This window comes from Pseudopodoces humilis, chromosome 6, assembly GCF_049639895.1.
Source record: "Pseudopodoces humilis isolate 2021_Gansu_Grassland_sample_001 chromosome 6, ASM4963989v1, whole genome shotgun sequence".
Taxonomy (NCBI): domain Eukaryota; kingdom Metazoa; phylum Chordata; class Aves; order Passeriformes; family Paridae; genus Pseudopodoces; species Pseudopodoces humilis.
In genome coordinates, this window is record NC_142205.1 from 104,505 (window position 1) to 130,507 (window position 26,003).

At 42.9% G+C, this 26,003-nt stretch overlaps 1 protein-coding gene across 1 annotated transcript in view; it reads left to right on the forward strand.

The window, feature by feature from the left end:
• ATRN (attractin) overlaps positions 1-26,003 on the forward strand; it is a 148,726-nt gene that overhangs the window by 70,588 nt on the left and 52,135 nt on the right. The window contains exons 17-24 of the mRNA XM_088056270.1: positions 711-896; positions 2,181-2,414; positions 3,073-3,210; positions 9,154-9,247; positions 10,553-10,605; positions 12,176-12,270; positions 13,145-13,223; positions 13,588-13,745. Coding sequence (XP_087912396.1) covers positions 711-896; positions 2,181-2,414; positions 3,073-3,210; positions 9,154-9,247; positions 10,553-10,605; positions 12,176-12,270; positions 13,145-13,223; positions 13,588-13,745 — 1,037 coding nt within the window. The remainder of the gene's footprint in view (positions 1-710; positions 897-2,180; positions 2,415-3,072; positions 3,211-9,153; positions 9,248-10,552; positions 10,606-12,175; positions 12,271-13,144; positions 13,224-13,587; positions 13,746-26,003) is intronic.

Here is a 26,003-nt window from a genome sequence, read left to right on the forward strand (position 1 = left end):
AAAAGTCTTCTAGCTTTGTTGAAACTGCATATCTTTTCAGATGGCTTGGTCTGTTAATTCTCTATTGTAGCTGATTATTTCTGAATACCAATTAGTGCCTCTTTAAGTATTAGGGAAGTTGGTTGATTAAATAAAAATTTTAAGTACACTGCACCAGTTGAAATCATTCTTTGTGGAAGTGCAGGATGTGAATCCTGAATGTAGAACCTGAACTCAAAATTCCATATGTTTTCACTTGCAGCACTTGGGTTTAAGCTTTACCCTGGTTTTTATGGTCTGAGAACAGACACTTGAAGCAAAACTTAAAGCATCGGCTCATACTACAAACTGCTGAATTAGTTCTGCTTTCAGTGCTTGTTTGATGTCTGGAACTGATCAAATCCCTTAAAACACATACCTCATGTAAAACACGTGCTCATGTAAAACAGGGTTCTACCCTACACTTTGCTGGGGAGGGTAACTAAGGAAACTAAGGAGTGCATCAGCAGAACTGCAGAGAGGAGGAGGGCACCCTCATAGCACCATTCCCAGAGCAGCTGGGGCTGCCCCTGGATCCCTGGCAGTGCCCAAGGCCAGGCTGGACACTGGGGCTGGAGCTCCTGGGACAGTGGGAGCTGTCCCTGCCAGGGCTGGGGTGGGATGGGATGGTGTTTATGGCCCCGTTCCATGATTGTTTCTGGAAGGGAACTGACGGTTGTCCTCCCCCACAGCCAACCACAGCGCCAAGCAGTGCCGCACGCCCTGCGCGCTGCGCGCCGCCTGCGCCGAGTGCACCAGCGGCAGCTCCGAGTGCATGTGGTGCAGCAACATGAAGCAGTGCGTGGATTCCAACGCCTACGTGGCCTCCTTCCCCTACGGGCAGTGCATGGAGTGGTACACCATGAGCAGCTGTCCACGTGAGTGTCCGCTCCTGCTCGGGAGGAAAAGCCATCCAGACCTATGTGGGTTGTGCTGAAGATCCCCTGGAGGAAAGGAGCAAGGCCAGGCTGGATGGGGTCGGGAGCACTCTGGTCCAGTTGAAGGTCTCCTGCCCGTGGCAGGGGGTGGAAGAACAGTCTCTAAGGTCCTTTCCAACCCAAAGCATTCCGTGATTATCCAATTATCTGATCCAAATTAGGGTTTACACAAGCGTTTTATTCTGAAGTATTGTCTACTTACAGATTGTAGTAGGAATTCCTACCTCATTTTAAATAAATTATTTACTTTTTTGCCCCTTCTAGGTAGATGTGAGCAAACTGCAAAAGCTTCATGGCACTTTGGAAGTATGTTTTCTTTTCAGACTGGGGTAAAAGAGCCTAAAAAGTTAAAACAAGTGAAAATGTAGAAATTATTTTATTTATGTCGAATTCTTTAGGAGCTAGGTGTAAGCAGGGGCATCACAAGTAGCTCAAAGTGTTGCAAAATAAGTGATGAAAAAAATGAATTTAAGGAACACAAGAGTATGAACTTCCTATATTGCCAGAGGCCAAAAGTTGGAGGAAGCATCAGGCAGGAAATGAGCAAGCTAAAAGACTGGAAAATAAACTTTTTCTATTTTTTTTTTCTTTTAAAATATTGTCTATTTAAACATCAAAATAGAAAGTCTGCTCATCTTGCAACACCAAGAATCCAGAAAATATTTTTGAAGATGGTCTGGGGAAAGGAATAGAAAAAGTTTTCTTGTCACCCCTAAAATCCAATCCCGTTAGAGAAAGGAGGAGCTAAAGGGTGGAATTCTATTATCTTGCTTATATTCTATGCTTTTTGACTCAAATAAATACTTGAAATAATAGCATGTGATGCTGAAATGTGGTATGAAGAGGCTCAGAGAACTGGCTTAGCCTTTGCTTCCAGATGGCTCATTTGATCATCCAATCTATTTTAAATCAATCGGAGATGTTTTCTAGAGGGAACATTAGCCTTTAGTGTTAGAGGGTGATGTGTAATGGTTTGAAAAACCTCTGTGTGCATTGTGCTGTTTTGTAACTCATTGATTACTGGAACCTTTAGTAGTTATCTTAGATTCTGGAATAAATATGCTGATAGGAATGAATATGTTACTGTGAATATGAGAATAAATGTTTCTAGATTTGATGAGATAACTATTTTAGTGAAATTAAAATACAGTTATGGAGAATACATTCTGCATTTTTTGTTGCCTGTGTTTGAGATGCAATTTTGTGTTTTGGTTTTTTTTGTAGCTGAAAACTGCTCAGGCTACTGCACATGTGCTCAGTGCTTGGAGCAGCCGGGCTGTGGATGGTGCACGGATCCAAGCAACACCGGGAAGGGGAAGTGCATGGAGGGCTCTTACCGGGGTCCTGTCAGGATGCCGACCTCATCCACGCCAGGGAAACACAGCTTGGAGCCTGTCCTCAATGTCAGCATGTGTTCTGTGGAGAACAACTACAACTGGTCCTTTATTCAGTGTCCAGGTAAATGAGCAGCATCTAATTATTCTTAATTAATTAATCTAATTCGATTAAGTGCAAGGGGAGAGAGTTTTTAAGACTATGGTGGTGTCACGTGTTTCTTCCTGTTAATGGAGGGAGGAGAAGAGCATGGAATAGAAATAGGAATTACACATTTGGAGATGGAAGGAGCTCGGAAGCAGCTGAGCTGCACAGGTTTGCTGCGTGAAGACATTATTATTTATTATTTGAGAGAAATTTTTCCTTTCCCTACAGGCCTTTACTGAGATTTTAACTTTTGTTTGTTTATTTATTTTAAGGCTGTTTGAAAGAAAGACAGATCTTCCTTTAAAGTTTAAGTGTTAATAATGCTTAGGATGGTGTTCAAGTAATGTTTTTGACACAAAACCAACACTCCCCTTCCTATTCCTTGTAAATCCAACCCACCAGCAGTTTCCAGTCCAGTGTGCACATAATGTTTTGCAATTCAGTTTTCCATGTGTTTCTTTAGATTTCATTTTTTGGTATACACTTGTCTTTGAGTCCGTGTATTGCTAGCAAGAGACAAGAACCTCTTGGGAAATGAAATGCTTTCATTTCTCCTCTGCACAGCACAGCTTTCTGAGGGTCTCTGTGAGCTGTATTTGAGCACCAACACTCACAGTTTTCCTGTTTTCTGCAGCCTGTCAGTGTAACGGGCACAGCAAGTGTGTAAATGAGAGCATTTGTGAGAAGTGTGAGAACCTGACCACGGGCAAGCACTGTGAGACCTGTATCTCTGGCTACTACGGGGATCCCACCAACGGGGGCACGTGCCAGCGTAAGTGCTGCCTCAGAGCTTCCTGCCCTGGGCTCATCCACATTTTCCACTCTTTGCTCATTCCTCTGCTATCTTAACACAACTGATATCCTGATAATTCATGTTTTCTTTCCTGCAGGCGAGGCTTGGTTCTTGTTTCTTCAAATCAAAGACACTCAAACTGTTGAGTGAAATTACTTTCATTGCACATAAAGGATTTTATACGCTCCTTTCTAAACTTGGAATGACCACAGTGAGAAATGTCTGTATTTTAGTGTTTGATGATCCTGTTTTTAAAAGAAACAGTGTTGATCCAAATGTCTTGAACAAATCTCTGCTTCAGTTCTGTTTCACCTTCTATTCAATTTGGTTAATGAGTTGTGTGTTTATAGTTAAAATTGTTTGCTTCATAAAGGCTTGCCATGTTTCACTGAGGACTTGGCTGGATTTCAGTTGAGGATTAGGAGAACCCTGTTAAAATTGCATTTCAGTTTGTAAGGTGCTTTGGGACTCTTTGGCACAAGGAAATGTTTTCAGCTGTGCAAGTTAGCAAACTCAGAAAAAGTCTTCCTTGAAAGACAAATGCATTTAATGTTGAGAAATATACATGGAAGACTTGGAATTTTGACCTGCAGCCTTGTGGCATAGTTTTGAACTGCTTTGAATTTCTCAGTGTTGTGGCATGGGGAGACCAATTGTAAATCAGAATCCAGCTGTGAGAGGTTCAGATGTGAGGGAAAGTGCTTCTTGCTCCTGAGAGATTTAATCATAGTATCATGGAATTGTTTGGGTTGGAAGGAATCTTCAAACTCATCTCATTCGAATTCCTTGCCATGGGCAGTGACACCTCCCACTATCCCAGGCTGCTCCAAGCCCCATCCAGCCTGGCCATGGACAGTTCCAGGGATGATCTGGGCAACCTGTGCCAGCCCCTGCCCACCCTGCCAGGGAACAATTCCTGCCCAAGATCCCATCCAGCCCTGCCCTCTGGCAGTGGGAAGCTGTTCCATGTGCCCTGTCCTTCCAGCCCTTGGCCCCAGTCCCTCTCCAGCTCTCCTGGAGCCCCTGCAGGGACTCTCAGCATTCCCTGCATTTTGCCCTTCTCCAGGGGAACATTCCCAGCTCTCCCAGCCTGGCTCCAGAGCAGAGGGGCTCCAGCCCTGGAGCAGCTCCGGGGCCTCCTCTGGACTCTCTCCAGCAGCTCCACGTCCTCCTGCTCTTGGCCCCGGGGCTGGGGCAGCTCTGCAGGTGGGGCCTCACCTGAGGGGCTCCGGGACACAATTCCCACCTTTCCTTTGGGATCAGCCCAGCCTGGGGCAGCTCTGCAGGTGGGGCCTCACCTGAGCAGGGCAGAGGGGCAGAATCCCCCCTCCCCTGCTGCCCACGCTGGGATCAGCCCAGGTCTCGGGGGCTTCTGGGCTGGGTCATGTCCAGCTCTCACCCAAGTCCTTCTCTCTAGGGCTGCTCTTCAGGCATTCCTTGCCCATCCTGTGTTTGTGCTCTGGCTTGCTACAGCCCAGGTGCAGCATCTTGCACTTGACCTTGTTGAACCTCATGAGGTTCACACTGTCCCATGTCTCCAGTCTGCCCAGGTACCCTTTGATGCCATCCAGGTACTGCTGGAGGTCATCTAGGTCCATCTGGATGTTCCCCCTTCCCTCCAGCATGCTGACCTTACCAGTTTGTTGTCATCAGCAAACTTGCTGTGGGTACCTCAATCCCACTGCCCCTGTCACCAACAGAGATGTAAACCAGCACTGGTCCCAGTGGATTATGTTAGTGGAGTATAAGGAGGTGGAACGAGACAATTAGATACAGTGATGGAAAAGGTAGAATAAAAATAACATTACTCAGAGTAGTGTCAGTACTTCTGTGAAATGAGTGTGGGTGGTTTGTGGCCAGCCTGGAAGAATGAGGTGGAGGTGATTAATGAGTGGACATTGAAGACTTTTTATTGCTTCTTTCAAGTGTGGAGACAATTCAGTAGGAAATACTTGGATATTAGTATGTTTATTGGAAATAGTGCTGACCTTTCGGATGAACATGAGGTCAGTAGCTGGAGCATGGAGTCCTGTTTCCTCGAGCAGGGGGGTCGTGGTGATGGTTGAGGCTATGAAGAACTTCCCAATGGACAGATTTGAAGAAGGGGGTGTAAAACTCACAGGGATACATCTGCCTCTCTTAGCACAAAGGGATATGGAATTCCCACAGACAGCACAGCAATGTGGGAACAGAGGAGAAGGTGCATTCCTGACACTTGATTTCACAACATTAGCTGGCAGATTAAATTCTACTGATACTCATAAACTCATTTCAGGTGAAGATACTTTGAAATGCTCTAAAGTTTACTTGAAAGTAATGAATAAATTGAGGCTGAGTTGCCTGGGAAAATACAGAATTCTACCCTGAGCTTTCAGGTTTAATCACTGGATCACAATGTGCCTGTTGGTAGGTGTTGCTTTTCTATGTGTGTGGAAATGGAGAGTAAGTTCCTTTGGACTCTTGTGCATAAGGATTGTCCCAAAATAGTTTGTTGTTGAGATAATGAATGACAGGCTGCAATCATCTAGATGCCTGAAAAAGAAATTAGAAAATGTGTTGAGAGATTGTGGAACAGCCTTCATTCCTTATCTGATAGATCCAGTAGCTCATGTCAGAAGTGCTTTGCTCTCAAGTGCTTTGGACCTAGTTTTTAATTTGCTGTGATTTAACACTATTTACTGGGAAGGGAAAAGAATGAGGGAAGCAGGAACCTGGGCAGAAAGACTGAGGTGGATTGGGAAAGGGAAAGCAAGAGCAAATCAGCCTATCTGATGCAGCCAGGCTGACTGCTGCCTATTTGTCATTTTCGCTTGGTGAAAACCTTTCCAGAGGGGAATTCTTCAGATAAGGATTGGCTGACAGGCAGCAGAGCTAGCTCCTGTTTTCTCCCTTCTCTGAGCTATGGCCCTCCATTCTTTCCCATTAATAATGTGCTGATTTCACTCTTTTTGTGTATTTGTAAGCAATACTTAGTGCTGCTCTGTTTTTAGAGCCCACAGTCACAGCCAGGCTGGAGACTGTTGTACACTCCAGCTGACACACAAATATCTGTATGTTTGCACACTCACTGCCTAGTCTGAGTCTGGGGATCATGGAATGGTTTGGGCTGGAAGGGTTTTAATAGATCACCCATTCCACCCCAGTCATGGCAGGGACAGCTCCCACTGTCCCAGGAGCTCCCAATGTCCAGCCTGGCCTTGGGCACTGCCAGGGATCCAGGGACAGCCCCAGCTGCTCTGGGAATTCCATCCCAGCCCCTGCCCACCCTGCCAGGGAAGAATTTCTTCCCCGTATCCCATCTAACCCTGTCCCCTTTTATTTCAATGCCTTCAGTCCTACATATCCCTGTAAAAAGTCCCAACATAAGATTATATTACTTGTGTTGAAAATATTTTGTCAAACTGCAGTTATGTCCCTGCAAAAATTATTTGCATGACATCATATGCCCTGGTGTTGGCAGAGCTAGGCAGATAATAAATAAATGGCAGGTATATCACTCCTCAGAAGTTGCTTTTAGGAAGTGTCCAAGTAGAGGAGTATTAAGCAGAAATGGCAGGAAATGCAGCACATCAAATGTAAAAATAGCTGCAAAGTGCTTTCTCTGCATTCAGGATTTTTCTGAATTTTCTGGTTAAAGTTACCCATGAAAATATGCTGGTGGGAGATAAGGAAGTTATTTGCAAGTGAAGGGAAGGCACTATTATGCCTGAAATCAGATTGCAGCTGTGGCAGCGCTTCTGAACACGTCCATGCAGCCTTCGCTGGTGGCCCATGAGTTGCTGGTGCCATGGACCTGCCTGGTTCCCTCTCCCAGGGCTCAGGGGGGTCCTGCAGGGCTGCTAAAGCATTTGGCATGGAAGAATAGTGTTGGGCAGGTGGGTGATGGCATTGCCATTGGGAATCACAAATAGAAAGAGGAGTAACAATCCCCATGAGCATCTCTGAGTCTGTGAGCTGTGGTTTGTGGAGAAGGTAGAAGGAGACTCATCTGGTGGAAGGTGGTTCATTGTCAGGCTGTAGCCATGATTCACAGTCAGAAAGCCATTTCCAGCAGTTCTGGGTTTCTGCTCTGTCATCCGACTCTGGTGGGAAGCTGTCTTTTGTAGACTCCAGCGAGGTTGTCTAGAACATTCTATCAATAGTTTGTTTCCAAAGTTTAAAGTCATCTGAAAAGCCACAAGAAAGTGTCTGTGCATATTTCACTTCTTTAGTGAATGATCTCCGGTTAGACTTGTAGGAAAGTGGGTAAATGAATAGATTCTACTGTTTTTAAATAGAGATATTTGAGTGTTCAGTCTTCTTGATATGTTAAAGAGCAGAGAGAAAAGAAAAATGAAAGTTATTCCTCAAGATGCTGCAATCTGCCTTTAAACAATTTGAGACTTAAAAATCAGGAGAAATTTCATGTGTGTTCATAGTGAATATTGATCCAACTTCACTTTGCTTCCCTTGTGCAAAGCATATGGAAAGAAGTACAAGACATTCTCAATAGTACTAAGACTGATTTTTCTTTAAGTGGCACTAATGAAAAGATTGTTTCCTTCCCAGAATACAATTATTCTGCTGAATTTTCATTCAGTCTCCTGTTCCCACAACAGGCCTTTTTGCTTCTTTATATCTTTGCTCTGTGTTGCTGCTAGGAAACCACTGATCCACATCTGAGGAGCACAGTTAAGTGTCCCTGATCCAGTATCGCTTCTATTATGTGCCAACAGAAAGATATCAAAAACATTCCTAAAGTAAGGTCCAAGGCTGGCAGAGATATTCAGGATGGGGACTTTATGTCTAAGAATCTGCTGGTACATTTATTGGCATGGCTGCTTAACCAGGAGGAATATGTGTTCTTAACAAGGAGGCATCTTGTTCCCAGCAAGCTCAGGGACCATAAACAAGGGATTTTTGCTTTCTGTAGTTTTTCCTTATGTTGTACACTCTGCTATGCACAACTCCAGATGGATGCAGCTGCATTGGCAGAACGACTTCTAAAAGGCACCTACATGCCAGGAGATATTGTTAAATCTGTTTTTCCAGTGACAGTGAGCAAGAAATCCATGTCAACTGGCTGTGTAGGCTTTGTTCTTTTTCATTGGTTTGGTTTTGGGGTTTCTGTGGATGTTTCTCCTCTACATCTTTATAAATAAAGGTCTCAAAGTGTGTCAATATGAGCATTTAGGTTAAATCAGGAGCATTTTTGTGAAGAAAATCTCCTGCATGTCCCCATCACACTACGTTGGGATGGATTTTGAGCAGACTCAGGTGTATGAGATGTTCTGTTTTGGGCATACCCTAAACCTGGAGTAGTTCAGGGCTGTGCAGGTTTGCTTCAACCACAGCTCGATGACATTCAGTGCAAAGTTTTCCTAAAATATTTTGGGGAATGTACCCCAACTAGTCCCAACATGGACATCATCATCTTAACACCAGATGTTTTCTGCTGATGCTGTTGATAATGACATTATTTCCTCAGCAGGACAGATGAAACATTATTTTTTCCAAGACCTATTTGTTTATTTCTGAAAAAAGCCCTGGAAGTCCGACAGGGTTTGTTTTATTTTCCGAACTCTTCTCTCAAGAGTTTTGAGTTTGGCTGAAATGTGTTAGCAAGCCCAAAATGATTTCAAATACTGTCCCTTCCTAGTTATGATATCACCCCTGCTGTCTGACAAGAGGCTAAAAAGCAGAGTCTGATGATTATTTCATGCAAAACACCAGTCCTGGATAGCCTCTGCTTGCTCTGTTTTGACGCACAGTTCTATTTTCGTCTGCCTTCTGTAGCACAAAGAAAGCAAAGAGCACCAAATGGGTTTTCATCTGCATGTTAATTGTTGATGTATCTCAATTTGACAACTAAAGGACTTAATTGCTATCAAATTTTTTCCTTTCTTCGTTCAACATTGCATCTTCTCCCCCTCTGCTCAACAGCTTGCAAGTGCAATGGCCACGCGTCCGTCTGCAACACAAACACGGGGAAATGTTTCTGCACGACCAAGGGAATCAAAGGAGATGAGTGTCAGCTGTGAGTTCATGTCCCTTTCTTCTTTGAAATCAAAAAACTGTGCACATACCACCTTGGACACCCCTCCCTCCCTGTTTTTAAATGGTTGTGTTTATGATATCTCTGCTCCTGACAGTTGACTGACTGCACTGAGTCAGTGCACTGAGGGTGCAGCCAGCCATGCTTCCCCTGGGGAACATCTTGAACAGAATGATTTCCTGAAGAATTCCAATTTTAAAAACAGTTCAACTGGGAATGTCATGCAGAAGGGATGGGTGAATAAACCCCCACCCCCTAAACTATACATAGAATCACAGAATGGTTTGTGTTGGAAAGGACTTCAGGGCTCATCCAGCCCCACCCCAGCCATGGCAGGGACAGCTCCCCCTGTCCCAGGAGCTCCAGCCCCAGTGTCCAGCCTGGCCTTGGGCACTGCCAGGGATCCAGGGGCAGCCCCAGCTGCTCTGGGCACCTGTGCCAGGCACTGCCCACCCTGCCAGGAACAATTCCTGCCCAAGATCCCAGCCCAATCTCCCCTTTCCCAGTGGAAGCCATTCCCTGGCTCCTGTCCCTGCAGCCCTTGGCCCCAGTCCCTCTCCAGCTCTCCTGGAGCCCCTGCAGGGACTCTCAGCATTCCCTGCATTTTGCCCTTCTCCAGGGGAACATTCCCAGCTCTCCCAGCCTGGCTCCAGAGCAGAGGGGCTCCAGCCCTGGAGCAGCTCCGGGGCCTCCTCTGGACTCTCTCTGCTTTGCTTTATCCCTCAATAGTTTCTTTTTAATTGGTAGATTTCATTGTCCGTGCTCTCTGATGTTGTTCAGTGGGAATGTAAATATATCCTAAATGAGCCTTTGACATTCGAGCAGTTTAATGGAGCAGTTTTAGAGCAACAAATTTGCTGGAGGTTTCTCTGTAATATAACAGAAATGCTTTTAGTGTGATGTTAGTGGAAATAATTTAATTACAAATAATTTCATTGCCAGGTTTATTTTTAAAGCATTGCTCACATGAGTAAACATTTACAGGCTAGAACCTGAAATAGCCATAAATGACTAAGCTAATCCAGTTCCATGCATTGTGAAGAGCTAATAAATACCTTCCAAGTGGATGCAAATGCTAATATCCTGAATTTTATATTGCATTTTTACTGCATATGAGTTGGCCTTGTAGGGAACGTGGAATTTCTTCATCAGCCCAGTCTAGCTCAGACATTCATCTTTAATTGTGTACTGTTATCAGCACAGGTTGTGTTTTCTGGTATTTAGTGGCTGGGACTAAATAGAGCTAGAAAAAATATCAGTTTATTAAAAATTGTATATTCTTTTTAGATGTGAAGTTGAAAACAGATATCAGGGAAATCCACTTAAAGGAACGTGCTACTGTGAGTACCCTTGGGATTTTGTTCGGAGATAAAAAATGTGCTTGAAGTTTAAAATACCTTATTTAAAATTTGTTTTAATTGCCTCAGCATGTGTTAAAAATATGGGGGATTAAGGAAAGGATTAAAAGATAGCTCTAAAAACCTTCACTTTTCTCAAATACATTGTTTAAAGAGAATGAAAATACTTTTCTTTATAAGGTCCATGTGATGACTGGATCTTTTTAACAATGTTTTGCATGTTTTTCATGTGACTGAGATGAAATCTGGTCTTTTGGAGAGCACTCTAAACTATATTCCTAACAGGTAAAAAACAAAGAATGTCCTTAGAATTTTTATAGATGCAAAATACTGTTTATTTTAAATTCTGCTCCATGTTAGAATGGATTTCAAAATTGCCACGTTTCCTCTGAAATGAGCAGTTGGATTTTCATGCAGTTCCAAAAGATCCTTTGCCAAGATTCAGATTACCTAATGGAAACTTTCCAGTTTCTATTTGCAAATATTAGCAATCAGCAGCCTGGCAGGCGTGGAGAGATGGAATCTTAAATTACATAAAGTCTCCAATAGTGTCCAGTACAGAAATGATCAACTGGCTGGTTTTGGCTTATTTGAATTCTACTTGTGTGGCTAAACAAGGGCACTGTGGGCTCCTCATGGCATTTCTGTGTAAGAAAGACCAAATTCTTTGCTGAAATGGCAGGGATGGTTAAATGGGAGAAAAGTGGGAAGAGAGAAAACTTTGCAGCTCTTACAGGAAGAGCCTTGTGCTGCCCAGATTCAGTGTTGCTTGGTTTTGTTCCTTGACTGTTTCTTTGTCAAGAAGACATGGATCAACATCAGCAGCTTGTCTGACTTGAGTCAGTCCAGCGAGGGGTCAGCACCTGGTGTATCAATTCCTGTTTATTATTGCTTGGAATATCTCTGCATGGCTTTGGGAACGTGCACAAGTCATAATAGTGATCTTTACGGGAAGGTACTGAGATGGGTCAGTACGTCCTCGCAGGCGGCTGTGCATTACAGCCTGGGCAGCAGGGAAGGACAGACAGACAGACCAAAGGCTGCTCCTGGCATGCTTGGGTGGGATGTGTCCTGGAGCAGGATGGCAGCTGGGTTCATCACCAACCAGCTGCTCTGCAGAACCACTCCCAGGAAAATCTGTTGATGTACAGAAACCTGGGATGGGGGGGGGGCACTGCCCCCTTCCAAGTGGAAATTACACAGCTATTGAATCTTTCCTCTATTTCCTTAGATCACAGAGGTATTGTAGGCTGGAAAAATAAATCTTTTGGCATGTTTTTTTACAGTGTATAGGTAGGAATATTGATTTAGATCAAGGCTGGAGGCTGTTGCCTGGCAAGTATAAGCCACCTCTCTTCCCCCTCTGGGCTCAGCTGCCCGAGTTTTTTGTTCCTTATGTGGGATCATATGTAGGTTGGAGTAATTTGTAGCAGTGTCATGACAATTTCATGTCCTGGTTGTCCAAGAAACCCTTCTGTGACATCGTGCCTTCCTTTACAGAAGTTGTTTTATTCCAGGAGAAGGGATAACTGTCTCCCTGCATTCCTTACAGATACTCTTCTCATCGACTATCAGTTCACCTTCAGCCTTTCCCAGGAGGACGATCGCTATTACACAGCAATCAACTTTGTAGCAACACCTGAAGAGGTACATTTTCTATTTTCCCTTTTAACTTTGTCCTTTGTCTTCTCTTGGCCCTGGAGGCAATGAATTGTTACAGTTCTCTGGGTCTTTAGCTGTAGTCTTGTGATGTGGAAGGAGCTCCATGGAGCAACCAGAGCTTTTTGACCTCGGTTTGGCTGTGCAGTCCTGAATCATCACAGGAAAATTTCATAAAAACCACAGTTGATTCTTCCAGTTATTGGAACAACCTCTGAGCTGTTCCAGTTTTTTTAAAATCACAGAAGAGTTTGGCTTGGAAGGGACCTTAAAGCACATTCTGCTCCAAATCCCCAGCCCTGGCAGGGACAGCTCCCACTGTCCCAGGAGCTCCAGCCCCAGTGTCCAGCCTGGCCTTGGGCACTGCCAGGGATCCAGGGGCAGCCCCAGCTGCTCTGGGCACCTGTGCCAGGGCCTGCCCACCCTGCCAGGAACAATTCCTGCCCAAAATCCCATCCAGCCCTGCCCTCTGGCACTGGGAGCCATTCCCTGGCTCCTGTCCCCAGTCCCTCTCCAGCTCTCCTGGAGCCCCTTTAGGCTCTTCTGCAGGCTGAACAATCCCATCTCTCTCAGCCTGCCTCCAGAGCAGAGAGGTTTTGCTTGTTTTCACCCCATATCTTGTGACTCAGTTCTTCCTGTGATATTCTGTACACATGACTTCTTTATCCTTTGTTACATTTTCCTTGAGGAGGAGAATACTTCTTACAGAAAATATAGTATATATTTTTTAGCTTGATGTATTTTCTTCATGTAAGTAACAAATTTCAAGATAATTTTTTTTTGTAGCAATGATTTCCTAGGAAACAGTACAGTAAAATTCCTTTTCCTGAAAACGGGGTTTCTTCTTCATTTCTTCCTTTAGCAAAACAGAGACCTGGACATGTTCATCAATGCATCTAAAAACTTCAACCTCAACATTACTTGGTCCACAAGTTTTGCAGGTAAATTGAGGATGGTCTAAGTAATTCAGGAGCTTCTTTCATTGATTGGTTTCTGAAAAAGGCAAATTTAATTGGGAAAACTATGTAATTTCTGCATAGTGTTCTTAAATTGTCAGCCTGAGGGGGAAAGTAAAATGTTTAAAAAAAATATGTTTTTAACTTTAATAGCATATTTTGTAAAAATTAAAAGTGCAAATTTGATTTTTAACAATGCAACATCTTGGCATGCAGTGATGTTGATAATGCAGTGCAGCTTAACATTGTTGGGGTTAATTTTTAAAATTAACATTTAGGATGTTTCGCCCTTTTGTTTATTTTCTTAAATACACATTGAAATATCTTTTCTTGCTACTCCTTACAACAGCTGGCACACAGGCTGGGGAGGAAATTCCAGTTGTTTCCAGAACCAATATAAAAGAATACAAGGACAGTTTCTCCAATGAGAAATTTGATTTCCGCAACAACCCGAACATCACATTCTTTGTTTATGTCAGCAATTTTACCTGGCCCATAAAAATACAGGTAAGAGCTGCTAATATATGTCAAATTGTTTAAAGGTGCTTTTTTTATTTCTCTCAAGAGCTGTGGCAGTTTGCTGTGCTTGGAGTTCACCAAGCTGAACCAGCCTGGTGTAATCCCAGAGCAGACAGAGTTGGATGTTCCTGGATAAGGGGAAGAGGGCGTGAGGCATCTTCTGATGTTGCCTCAGCCCAGTGGATCTGAAGATGTGTGCTGTGAAATAAAGAGAGACACTCATTTATTAACAGGGCTGTATTTGATGTGGTGCCTGACTTCAAATGTGCAGGTATTGATGTTGTAGGAAAAGACTGATAAAGCTAAAAACAAAGCCTGGAAAGAGCAGGCAGAGGAAATGCTTCAGTGTCTCTTTAGTGCCTGGTTCTCAAAAGGCACAGCTCAAGGGCCACCCCTTGAGTTTCTCCTGCTGCTGCCTCAGGCTGGTGGCACGTGCAGGACAAGAAGCTCATCCTTTCCCTCTGCTCAGTGTCGTTGGTTGACAGGAGAAGCCTGGTGCCAGGCTGGCTGTGTGAGGAAGCTGGTGCAGGAGAAGCAGTGGACGAAGCTTGGTGGTCATAAAATCAGTCAGAATCACTCTGTGACTGCAATCACAGATTCTGCAGCTGCTGAGGCAGCTCACAATTCAGAGCAGCCTGGCCACCTTCTTGCAGTGGGCTGGTCAACCGCTGTGTGCTCAGAGTGATCTGGGTGTTTGAAGGACAAAACCCTTCGAGGTCTGGAACAGAGATCATGGAATAGTTTGGGTTGGAAGGGGCTTTAAAGAGGATCTCATTCCCTCTGCTGCCATGGGCAGGGACAGCTTTCACTAGCTTAGCTTGCTCCAAGCCCTGTCCAACCTTGAGTAGCCACAGATCTCAAACAAAGCTTGGCATATTTGAATTCTGCCTTATTTAATAAACTTGGTCAAATATGGGAACCCAGATTCTTCCATCTTCACTCTCGTTCATCTGATTGTTTTGTGAAAGCTGACACTTCCTATTAATGTACTTGGTATTTCAAATGTATCGGTCAGGCAAACTCACTCTGTTAACAAAAATAATGCACAGGGTAATATTGAGCAAGAAAATGAGATCCACCTGGAAGAAAAGACCTTAAGTTACAGTGATTTTTTCCTGAATTTTTAAAAAAGTATTAGGAATACTTGTGAAATGTCTTTGTCACCTCCTAAAGTGGGTTTTAATTACTTGGGAAACTTTGTCCTGTTGATTGCAGACTGAAGATTTGGCAGGTTGGCTTTGGGCTCTTTTTAAAATCTTACAGTTTGAGTAATCAGTTTGCAGCTGGAAAATTCTTACTTCATAAACTCGTAAAGTCTTAGTTTATTTTCAAGTCCTAATTTTTAAATATGGAGGCATTGATGAGCTGCAATATAAAATCTTTGTCATTGGATACTCAAGAAGCAAGTCCCAAACCTCCTCATTTTCAGGTAAGTACTACTTGTTGGAGGGGAAATAGCATCTATGTAGGTGAACATTTGTGCAATGCTTTATTTAAATATTTGAGCTTCTCTTTCATCAAATTCATAATCACAGGAGTCAGGAAAAATTTAATAATTTTCTTTTAACCTTATGGGTATTTTTTGATACCTGATTTTCCATAATCAGTGCTGGACTGTACCTTACCCTGATTTATTTATTTGTTATTTCTTGCTGCAGAACTGTGTGTTAGGGATACAGCTTTTTCTCTTATCTCTTCTTACAGCATCCCCTCTTTCCTTCCCCTCCTAGTTTCCTTTACTGGTATGGCTGAAACATCACTTGCTGCTTTGTTTTCATTTGCTGAGCAATGGCACAGCTTGACTTCTGTCAGTTCTTATTTTATCTCTCTACTTCTTGCTGGCTTTAAAGACATGGCTAATGAATCCTTTCCTCTCCTTAATACAAAGTCTCTTTGATTGATCCTCATGTCCCTTTCGAGGTTAGCTCTGCAAATGCAGCTTTCAAATAGTTTTGCATCTTTGACCTGAGAGAAATATTTAGATGGCAGCTTTCCCATTCCTGATCTCCTTAGTCCACTTGATTTTACTGTTTGATTTCATTTCATATTGTTAAAGAGCGAACTTTGATTCTCTTACAACACTTGACCTCTCTTTATCCTTAATTTAATGTGAATGTGCTTGTATGGACTCAATTCAAGTTAATGTCATATCACCAGCTCTTCTTAATGTCTTTATTACTTGTCAAAAAACAGTCTAAAATAGCATCAGCTCTTACTCATTGAGACAGAGTTTTTGTGAAGAACTCTGGCAGCAACCAGCAATCTGTGGTCCATAGAATTTCTGTTAGCTTCCTCTTCAGTGCACAGCTGAAAGCCAGGATTCACCGTGTCCTTTCAGGTCTTGTGCAATCTGCCGTGATGGATTGAGCTTCCCTCAGCTGCAATCTGTGTTCCTACCTGTCCTTTCCATACCCCAGGTTTTTTCATTTCTGTGAAGTCGTGGCTCTCTGTAGTTTGTGTTCAATATGATAAAATAGAAGCTAAATCATGGTACAGATTTTTGGGACAAAGATTTTTTTGACAAATGCCCAGAGAAGCTGTGGGTGCTCCGTCCCTGGAAGTGTTTGAGGCCAGGTTGGATGGGGCTTGGAGCAGCCTGGGATAGTGGAAGGTGTTTTTGTCCAGTCCATGTCAGGGGGATGGATTGAGATGAGCTTTAAGATCCCTTCCAACCTACCTCATACCCCGTGCTGCAGACACCACAGTCCAGGAGCGGGATGTGTGGGAGTGATGTTTTTCCTTAACACAAACTGCGCGCTTCTTCTTCCCCCTCTCTTGCTCTCAAAGCCAGTCTTAAAGGTGCAGAACTTAATATATAACATAAACCAGTCGATTGGGGATACCAGTACCATATCTACTATATGCAGGGGCTCGGATTGGGCTGGGCCTGCTTGGTTGGTGGAACAACCTGAGTGCTGAATACTCAGGGGAAACTGGATATTCTCAAAGAGGGACATAGCAGATTCAAAGGAGAAGAAGGAAAGAAAAGGCTGAAAAGCCTCATCCCCTGCTCTTCCTCTAACAAACTGGGTACAATTACTAATAAACTCCCAAAATGTGCTACTGGGACTGGGAGGCAGGGTCGGGCGAAGAAACCATAAACCAAACATACCTGTCAGAAACTTCAGTCGTTCTATGAACTTCCTATAAATCATTATCACCGAGCCCAGCACAATAACCATTCTAATCCGTGCCCCTCTACTGTGAAAGAGGGTAAAGACAGGTATTAAAACCTCAAAAACTTTTAGGAACCAAGTCCACATGAAGGCCTTCACCCCAAGAGATATTGTGTATCCAAACAACATGGCTACTGACTGCTTTATCCCAATACAGAATAAATACAACCAACACTCAGTACAGGTTTTTCTACTTTCTCTTGCCCCTGTTCAGGCGCCAAAACTGTATTTGTCCTAGTTTAGGGCAAATTAGGGAGGAAAACTCCAAATGGGGATTTCTTCAGGGAAATGCTCCCTCCCCACCAACTGATCCGGAAAAGGGAAAAAAAAAAAAAATAGTTCTTGGAGAGAAGTGGAAAAAGCTGTTTATTTAACAGAAATTGAATAATATTAAATAATAAAACCTCTTGCTGTTCAATGGGATGGCAAATCTAGGAAGAAAAGTCCTTTTCATGTGGTGTAGCTCGGCTCGCTCAGGTTCTTATCAGTCCCTCCGGCGCTGGAAAGTGCCGAGGCCCAGGCCCCGGTGGGCCACAGGCGTGAGCTCCCGGGGTTTGGCTGGGTGTTCAGTCCAGAGCAGGCTTGCACAGATCCAAGAGGAAAAAAGGAGGGAAAAAAACCCAAAGGTCCAGGGAACTCCTCTGCCTCAGCTAGCTAGAACTAACTAAAATCCAGAGAGAAGCTCTGTCCCGCTGTCTGTCCGTGCTGCAGACACCACAGTCCAGGAGCGGGATGTGTGGGAGTGATGTTTTTCCTTAACACAAACTGCGCGCTTCTTCTTCCCCCTCTCTTGCTCTCAAAGCCAGTCTTAAAGGTGCAGAACTTAATATATAACATAAACCAGTCGATTGGGGATACCAGTATCATAAAGTCACCCCACAACATTCTGATTCTGGGATTTTAGAACTTCCTGGCCATCAGTCCTTGACTTGTCCTGTGCTACATTGTTCTCAGGAATAGTTTTTATTCAGGGCTTTCTTTCTCTCATTTGTTTTTCCAAGGGGCTCATCCCTGATTTCACAGTGGAAAAGTTCCTGTGCCGTTGGGATCCATCCTTCAGGGCTAACTGGCTCATTAATTAAAACTCCGTGTACAGTATGGGCAGGATGTAAACTGTTCTCTTATCTCCTGGCTTGTCTCCTGCGGTATTCCTCATTGCACCTGCACTATTAAACTGTCACACGGCTACAGAACATGTTTCAATTTACCTTTGGAAATTGCACTGATTTTAATAGAGTATGTCCAAGTCAGGAAAACTCTGCTCCTGCCAAGCTGCTGGAAATTATTCTGTCCTCATGTGTTTGCATCACCTGGCAGCTCATGCGTGTGTTGGGCTGATCCTGGGCAGTGCAGCGTGTCCAAATCATATTTTTAGGAGTTTATTCTTTGTTGGAATCTCTTAGTAAACTGTCATTGTGCATATACTCACTTGTCCTGGCTTATTTTCAATTTCAATACAACAGATGTATTAAAAGATGAGTGTTTATATCTATACAAAATCTTGCAACAGAAAACTTTATAAATGTAGTTTTTAATGCAAAGCAATCCTACAATCCACCTTTTTTTTTGTTTGCTAAGTATTACAAACTGTATCTTGAAGTACTTGATTGCAATCTGTCTCTTACTCATTCTCTCTCCTTGCCTGTTCAAATCTGCACTTGGGAAGTATAAATGCTCCTTTGTGTAAGAGATGGCTGTGTCCCTGCCAATGCTCAGTTCTGGCTCTTCTTTCCCTGTCTTGCTCCACCTCTTTTCCAGACTGATTCAGTTCATTTCTTTTTTAAAGTATATTGGTTTAGGATGACTTTCCCTACCTGGTTAATGACTTAAAATGATTATTCAGTGAAAGAACTAAGGCAGCAAAATGCAGAAAGCCTTCAAAATACAGCAATCTTCTTCCCAGTTCCTCCTTTCTGAGCAGTTCCAAGCATGAAGGAGTTCACTTAAAGTCTTACTGTGCCAAGCTTTCCTGGAAATCCAGGTAAGGTCCTGTCAATATATAATAATCAGTGTCTGGATATTTCCATTCTCTCTGCTTTGTGAGCTCATCTTTGCTGTGAACATTGGACACACGGAATTTTGAAGCATTTAGCAACCCCCAACAGTTTTACCTTCCTCTCTTCAGCTTTCCTCTAGATATTCCTTATCTTCCTCCAAAGTGGGAGTGCACCCTTTAGGAAAGGACATTAGTGGGTGTTGAAGGGTTGAGGGTTTTTTCACCTATGTAAATGTAATAGTAATCTTTTCCCCACTATTCTTCCTATTTCCTTAATCTTCATTGTGAGTTTGCTTTCTTATTATTTACAAATTTAGCTCAGAGTAGAAGAGAGACATTGACTATAAATAATCAGCTGTACAATAGCACAGTGAGAAGCAGAGGAATTCAGTGCTGAAACTTCCAGAGGAGTTCTCTTCATGGGTTTCAAATCATGCAGTCAGCTCACTCTGAGATGAAACTGCAGTTCTGGAGCTGATAAGTAGTTAGTGGTGAAAATTTGAAACTCTCTTAGATACCTGTGTAAATGTCAGCAGGTTTTAACACTGTTTAAACTTCTGTGTATTTACCTGGGGCTGAGTCTGGTGAGTGAATCCCTCTCCAGAGTGCACAGGAGGGTGAAAACTCCATCTGCTAATATGGAAAATTCTCTTTCCTGGCTTTAAGATTTCTGCTTCATCACAATTTACTGCTGATGGTGTTTGCTACCACTCACTAAGTAGAAATTGGTGGTTTAGTCTTGTTTCATACCCAAACTATAGTTTTTATTCACTAACATTCTGTCCCATTTGAAACTCAATTCTTTCCTCTCAGATTCCAAGCATCTTGCATTGATCTCTTCCTTCTGAGAATGTGTAAGGCATTTAGGAGCTGATTAAGGCAAACCCAGTTTGTAATTGTATCATTAACTGGCAATTGCCTCCTCTCTCTCCTTCATGTTGGTTGAAGGATTTTGATTTGAACACGCTTAAATGTTAATTATGAACCAAATGCTTCAAGAAACAAAAAGAGGAGAAGGAATTTTGCAGCCCTTGAATGCAAAATGTACCATTTGCAGAATCGCTTTAGGTATTCACTGTAAATAATTTTCTTGGCAATTCATCGTTGTGTTGGGCTTCAAAAAGTGCCACTGTTCAAAAAGTGCATTGCTGCCTGTGCAGGGAGGTGGAGGCTGCAGAGGCACTGCATAGCTCCCACTTTTTGAAGAGTATTTGAGAACCAGTGGGAAATATTCCTCAGCTCACTGAAATTGTTGCCTTCCACTCAGATTTCATAAAGGCTGTAATGGAAAAATAGCTAAAATTGCCTCTGCTGCCTTCAATTTTAGTTTCTCAAACTTTCTTCTGGTTTCCTCTACTTGACTTATTTCAGGACGGTCTATCTATATAGTCTCCTTTATATCTTTATCCCTTTTTACACAGATAGTTCAAGGACCCAACAGGATTGGAGGGACCTTAAAGACAATCTGGGGACTGCTTAACTCAGTCACATCATATGTTGTCACAATTATTCTGTCTCCAAACATGCTGTTTACCCTGAGATGAAGGTACAGGTGAACCCACTCAAAATGCTGCACTGCTCTCTGGTTCCTCTGCTGAAGGGGTGAGTTGTGAACTGAGAGGTGGAAAACAACCCAAGGCCCTTCAGTGGATCCCAGCTGGCACAGAAGTGTCAGGAGGTCAGGTGCAGAAACTGTTACTAATGGGAGACCTGGAAATTGAGGACAGGCTCAAACATGCTGTAATTAAACCAGAATTTGGTCTCTGGTGCTTTCTTTTCGTGATGGTCCAGGTGACTGTCACAGGTGACTGTGTTTGGACTGGCACACAGAATTCTGGAATCACAGATGGGTTTGGATTGGAAGGGACCTTGAAGACCATCTCATTCAAACACCTGTTGTGGGCAGAGACACCTTCCACTAGTCCAGGGTGCTCCAAGCCCCATCCAGCGTGGCCTGGAACACTTCCAGGGGATGGGGCAGCCACAGCTCTCAGGGAAACCTGTGCCAGGGCCTCTCAGGGAAAAATTTCTTTCCAAATCTCATCTAACCCTGCCCTCTGGCAGTGGGAAGCCATTTCCCCTTTGTCCTGGCACTTCAGGCCCTTGTCCCAAGTTCCTCTCCAGCTCTCCTGGAGCCTCTTTAGGCTCTGGGAGGGGCTGTAAGGTCATCCCAGAGCCTTCTCTTTCCAGACTGAACAGCCCCAGCTCTCTCAGCCTGGCTCCATAGGAGAAATCCAGGTGTCACAGCTCCAGCTGCTCTGTAGAGATCCACTGCAGGTGCCAGGAATGAGATGTCAGCCATTAATTAATGTGCTCTTTAATGAGCCCCTTCCTTCGGAGCCCTCACTCTCTGCCTTCTGTTGCTTTTCTTAAATTCTTATTGCCAGGATGACTGCATCCAACTTTGGAAGGAAAAGGCTCATTTTAGTGCTCCAGTGAAGAGCTGCACTGCTGCATGAAGTGAGATTCTGATAAACGTGGGAGTACAATTGTGCTCCCATTAAACCTTTTGGAACTGGCACTTTCTAGGATTCAAGGGCCTGTTGTAGTAGACCTGTGACTACTAATTTTTTTTAAGGCCTTTTCTCCTATCATGAGTTGTTTTAAGGGAACAGCAGAAGCTCTGTTGTTTCACAGGCATCAAAAGCCTCTCTCTGCAACCCAAAGGTTTCCCAAGGGATTGTTTTATAGTTACTAATTGCTTCCTTTGACCTGGGAACAGTTCCCACTTGTTACAGTGATATGCTGAAAATGTCTGTAGGGATGTAGGAGAGCAAATTCCCTCCAGTACTCTTAGGGGAGCTGGCAGTGATGTTGGAAATGGGTCCTTTCCTTACCCTGGAGGTATTTCCTTTCTTAGTGTGTAGGCAGAGTTCAGGTGGAGCCACCAGGTGTCAGCTGTGTGAGGTGAATCGAACATTAGATTGAGATTCTGCTGAGGAATGCCTCTTGTTTATTCTTATGCTAAATGTAGCTATTCAAGTTGGAAATATTAGCCAATATTTTGCAAACTGCCAGGAATTAAATTGTTAAGAAGACTCCACAATCTCAAAGCTCTCTCTCTGATCTTTATCATTGTTTACTTCAGTGTTTCATTGCTGTTGTGTCCTCCAGTATGTAAATACTGAAAGCTTCTGAAATTCTCATTGTTCAAAGTAAAGCTCCTTCATTAAAGCAGCTTTGATTTGAAATTCTTCTTCTAATGCTCTTCCCCATCACCCTGCTAATTTTATTGGCAACATTTCCCCTAAAACAGGTGGTCTGCATTAGCAAGAACCTTAATACCACTTTCAATTAAACTTTAATTTTACTTTCCATTCATGTTTAGTGTCATTCAGGAAGCATTTGTATTTTTCCAGGGCTAAATGATGGATGACACTTTGCTACGGCCAAGGAAATATCTGGAGTACCCTTAGCTCCTGTCAGGCAAGGAGGGGCCCAAAACAGAGCTGGAGGAACAGGAGATCTCACAATTACTTTTATTTTTAGGCTTTTGGCCTCTTTCAGGTGGCATGGTCATTGCCAGCAGTGATGCTCTCTGCATTTCCCACTTTGAGGTTTACAGCCTGACTAAAAGGCTTTGATAATACCTGGAAAAAGAATGAGTGAAGAAGCCATCCACAGTTAACAGGCAGGGCCTGAACTGTCTCTAATGCCTTGATTCCTCTCTGGAAGAATCATTAGGTATTTGATACAGAACACAAATAACCCTGAGGACTGGGCATGGCCATGGAGATTCCCAGTCTTTCTCTGAATTAGTGTCATTCTCAAATCAAAAGTGACAGGCTCATCAAATGAGAGCTCTCAGTGAGGGAAAAGAAAAAGTGTCTTTGTTTTTGGCCAAAGAGAATAAAACACATTCAGATAGGCTGGGATTGCTTTGATAAAATAATTATGTAGGCTTGAAATCGCAGTGAGGTTGCTGATCTGGACAGCTTCCCTGCCAGGTCCTCATGTGCCTCATGCATATTTAACAAGGAAGAGATGTAAATGTAGAGATAAAATCATCCTCAACTCTCTGGGACCATTTATTCCAAAAATACTCTTTTTTTCTGTTGCTTCTGAAAGCATCCTAATGCCAAAGTTGTTTGCTAATGATGTCCCTTGCCTTTCTTTAGCCATAACTGCAGGTGCTTTGGAGCCCCTCCCTGCATCTCTCTCGCCATGTGAGAGGTTTTCTTGAAACCAACAATGAAACGTAAATCAATTTGTTAATCTGATGAAATTTGCTGTTGAATGTAATTACTTTTGGAGACATGCAATTACATGCTGATTTTTTAGAACAGGCAAACTGACATCTACTGTGGGATGGAAAGATTTAAAACAGAACAGTTAAATGGTCCTTTAAAACATGAAGCAGCTGCTTGTGTTTTATCTGCTCCTGCCACCTTATTTTTGGCATCAACCGATGACATTTTTCTCCTTTTAGAAGTCGTTCCCTTTTCAGTTAAGTAACATTTTTGTTAGCACCTTCTTAAATCCTTTTAAACGAGGATTTCTCTCACAGGCAGTTAACCCTTGGCAGGGTGTGCTGCCACTTTAGTCCTTTTTACAGAGGGGTGTAGTGTCAGCAACCCTGAAAATTGTTCATGCCTGACTTTTCCCAAGGGCTGGAGAGGGGGAGGGGATTTTTATCAGAGATTCATGGAATGGTTTGGGTTGGAAGGGAGATGAGGGAGCAGCTCATTCCACCCCAGCCCTGGCAGGGACAGCTCCCCCTGTCCCAGGAGCTCCAGCCCCAGTGTCCAGCCTGGCCTTGGGCACTGCCAGGGATCCAGGGGCAGCCCCAGCTGCTCTGGGCACCTGTGCCAGGGCCTGCCCACCCTGCCAGGGAACAATTCCTGCCCAAAATCCCATCCAGCCCTGCCCTCTGGCACTGGGAGCCATTCCCTGGCTCCTGTCCCCAGTCCCTCTCCAGCTCTCCTGGAGCCCCTGCAGGCCCTGCAAGGTGCAACCAATAAAGTCTTGGGGTTTTACATCTGCATCTTGGGATTTCGTGGGATGAACTGTAGTGACTCACGTAACTTTTATGAGGTTTATTGTAATATCTTTCTACAACACTGGAAGTCCCTTTGAGTGCCTGTTGCAAAGCTTTAGCTGCATAAATAAGAAAAGTTGTAGGATACCAGAGAGAGACAATCTGCAATTCAGATTTAATAATACCAGGAGCATTTCCTAGGTGGTGTTTTATTGAGATCTGACAGTGACATATGGATTGATTACCTTAATTTTAAGGAAGCTGATTTTTTTTTCTCTTTTTGTATGCAGGGCTGGAAAATATAATATATAAAAAATTGCAGAATTAATTTTCTATGGAAGCTAATCAGACATTAATTTCTTCTGGGTGAGGTCAGTGCTGGTTGCTTGAAGTTGCTGTATTTCTGTGATGAATAACTCTTGAAAATGCCATAACCCACCACAGAATGTAAATATAAGCCCCAATTTCAAATATATTTCAGAAAATGAGTACTGTGAGCCATTGCTGAGAAGCTGAAAGAGCAAGATACTTTTCTTTATACAAAAGTTTATTTAAAGAGTCAAAGAATAGTGAGCAGAATTAATGAAGGAGAGAAAAGTGTATTGGCAGTAAAAGAGAAGAAGCTACCCACTGAAATGTGACAGTGGATTCAGCCTGGCTAAACCACAAAGGAAATATATCCAGAACTAGGAGAGGGTGACAAACCCAAGAGCCTGTGGCTGGTTTAGCTCACAAACACGGAGCCAGAGACACCAGCACTCCACTAACAGCTCTCAGCTGACTCTGCAGGGCTGCTTTGGGGGAAAAAAACCATCCCTGGAATGTCCTGAAAACTTACTTTTCTATCACTTATTTTCCCAACTTAATATTATTAAGATTTTGACTTCTTCTGTATTGGCATATGTTGCTCACAGCAATGTTGGCAAGCTAGAGGGCAGGGTAGTAGTGTCACAGTCCTGCATAGGAATAAATTTCTGGGATGATTTGGGATTTTTACTTAAATTGGTTCTCTCAAATTATTTTTTTGAGTCATAAGTGTCATGTATAGTTACTTCTTTAACCAGTCTGTTTTGCATGCAAGATTAGCACCATCCACCTCCCCACACCTGGAACCAAAGTATCAATAAATTACATTATTTTTATTTTTATTATTATTTATTATTTTATTATTATTATTATTATCAATATTACATATTTTGACTGAGGATTGAAGTAAATTCCATTAATTGATTTGTCACTTCAGTATTTTACTGGGAAATTCTTCATGACAAAAGAGTGAATTCATGTTCTAGAAATCCTTTAGTGATAGGCAGTGACTACCTGGCCTTTTAATGCAAATATGAGAGTTTTTAGAGAGGTTGTCGTTCTGCCCTACCCAGCACCCAGGTTATTTTTTTCACATTAAGATTTCTTGAAAACCAAATTACAGCCAAGGTTCACAACAGGAAAACTTGTGATGAATAAAACAGCCCAGCCCTATGATTCTGATTTCATGGCTCTTCAAAACTGATCCTGATGCTGTGTGGTTTGTTTGAAGTAAATTTAGGAGGTTTTAATTGCTGCCACTTAAGGTTGTAATGTGACACCAGGTTTGAGATGACTTGCAGCTTCAGTATCGTGTAATAATGTGACAGTGTTGTCATTCAAAGGTATTTTAACTTGGTTATTTATATAAATACCTATTTAGTTTGGGGCTGGAACTAGACAATCTTTAAGATTCCTTCCAACCCAAACCATTCTATGATTCTATATGTAATATGTATAAATTGATATTTACTTATTTTACTACTTTATTTTATTAAAGATGAGATTTCTGCAGCTTGCATATTACAGGATGTTTTGCTGCAGGTTGATAAACATGTAAAATTTCTCATCCAATATGATCCTTGGAATTTACAAGGAATTTATTCCTTCTCCTGGGGGAAGGAGACAGAGCTGCTTTCTCCATTAATACCACTGCAACCCTGAACTCTGTCTTACATTTTCCCCCTGTTTTGTCTGGTCAGAAATGATGCAAGACAGAAGGTTTTGCCTGTTTCCATCTGTCAGCTATATTGAAGCCTAAAAAAACAAACTTGCAAATATTGCTTTGGCTG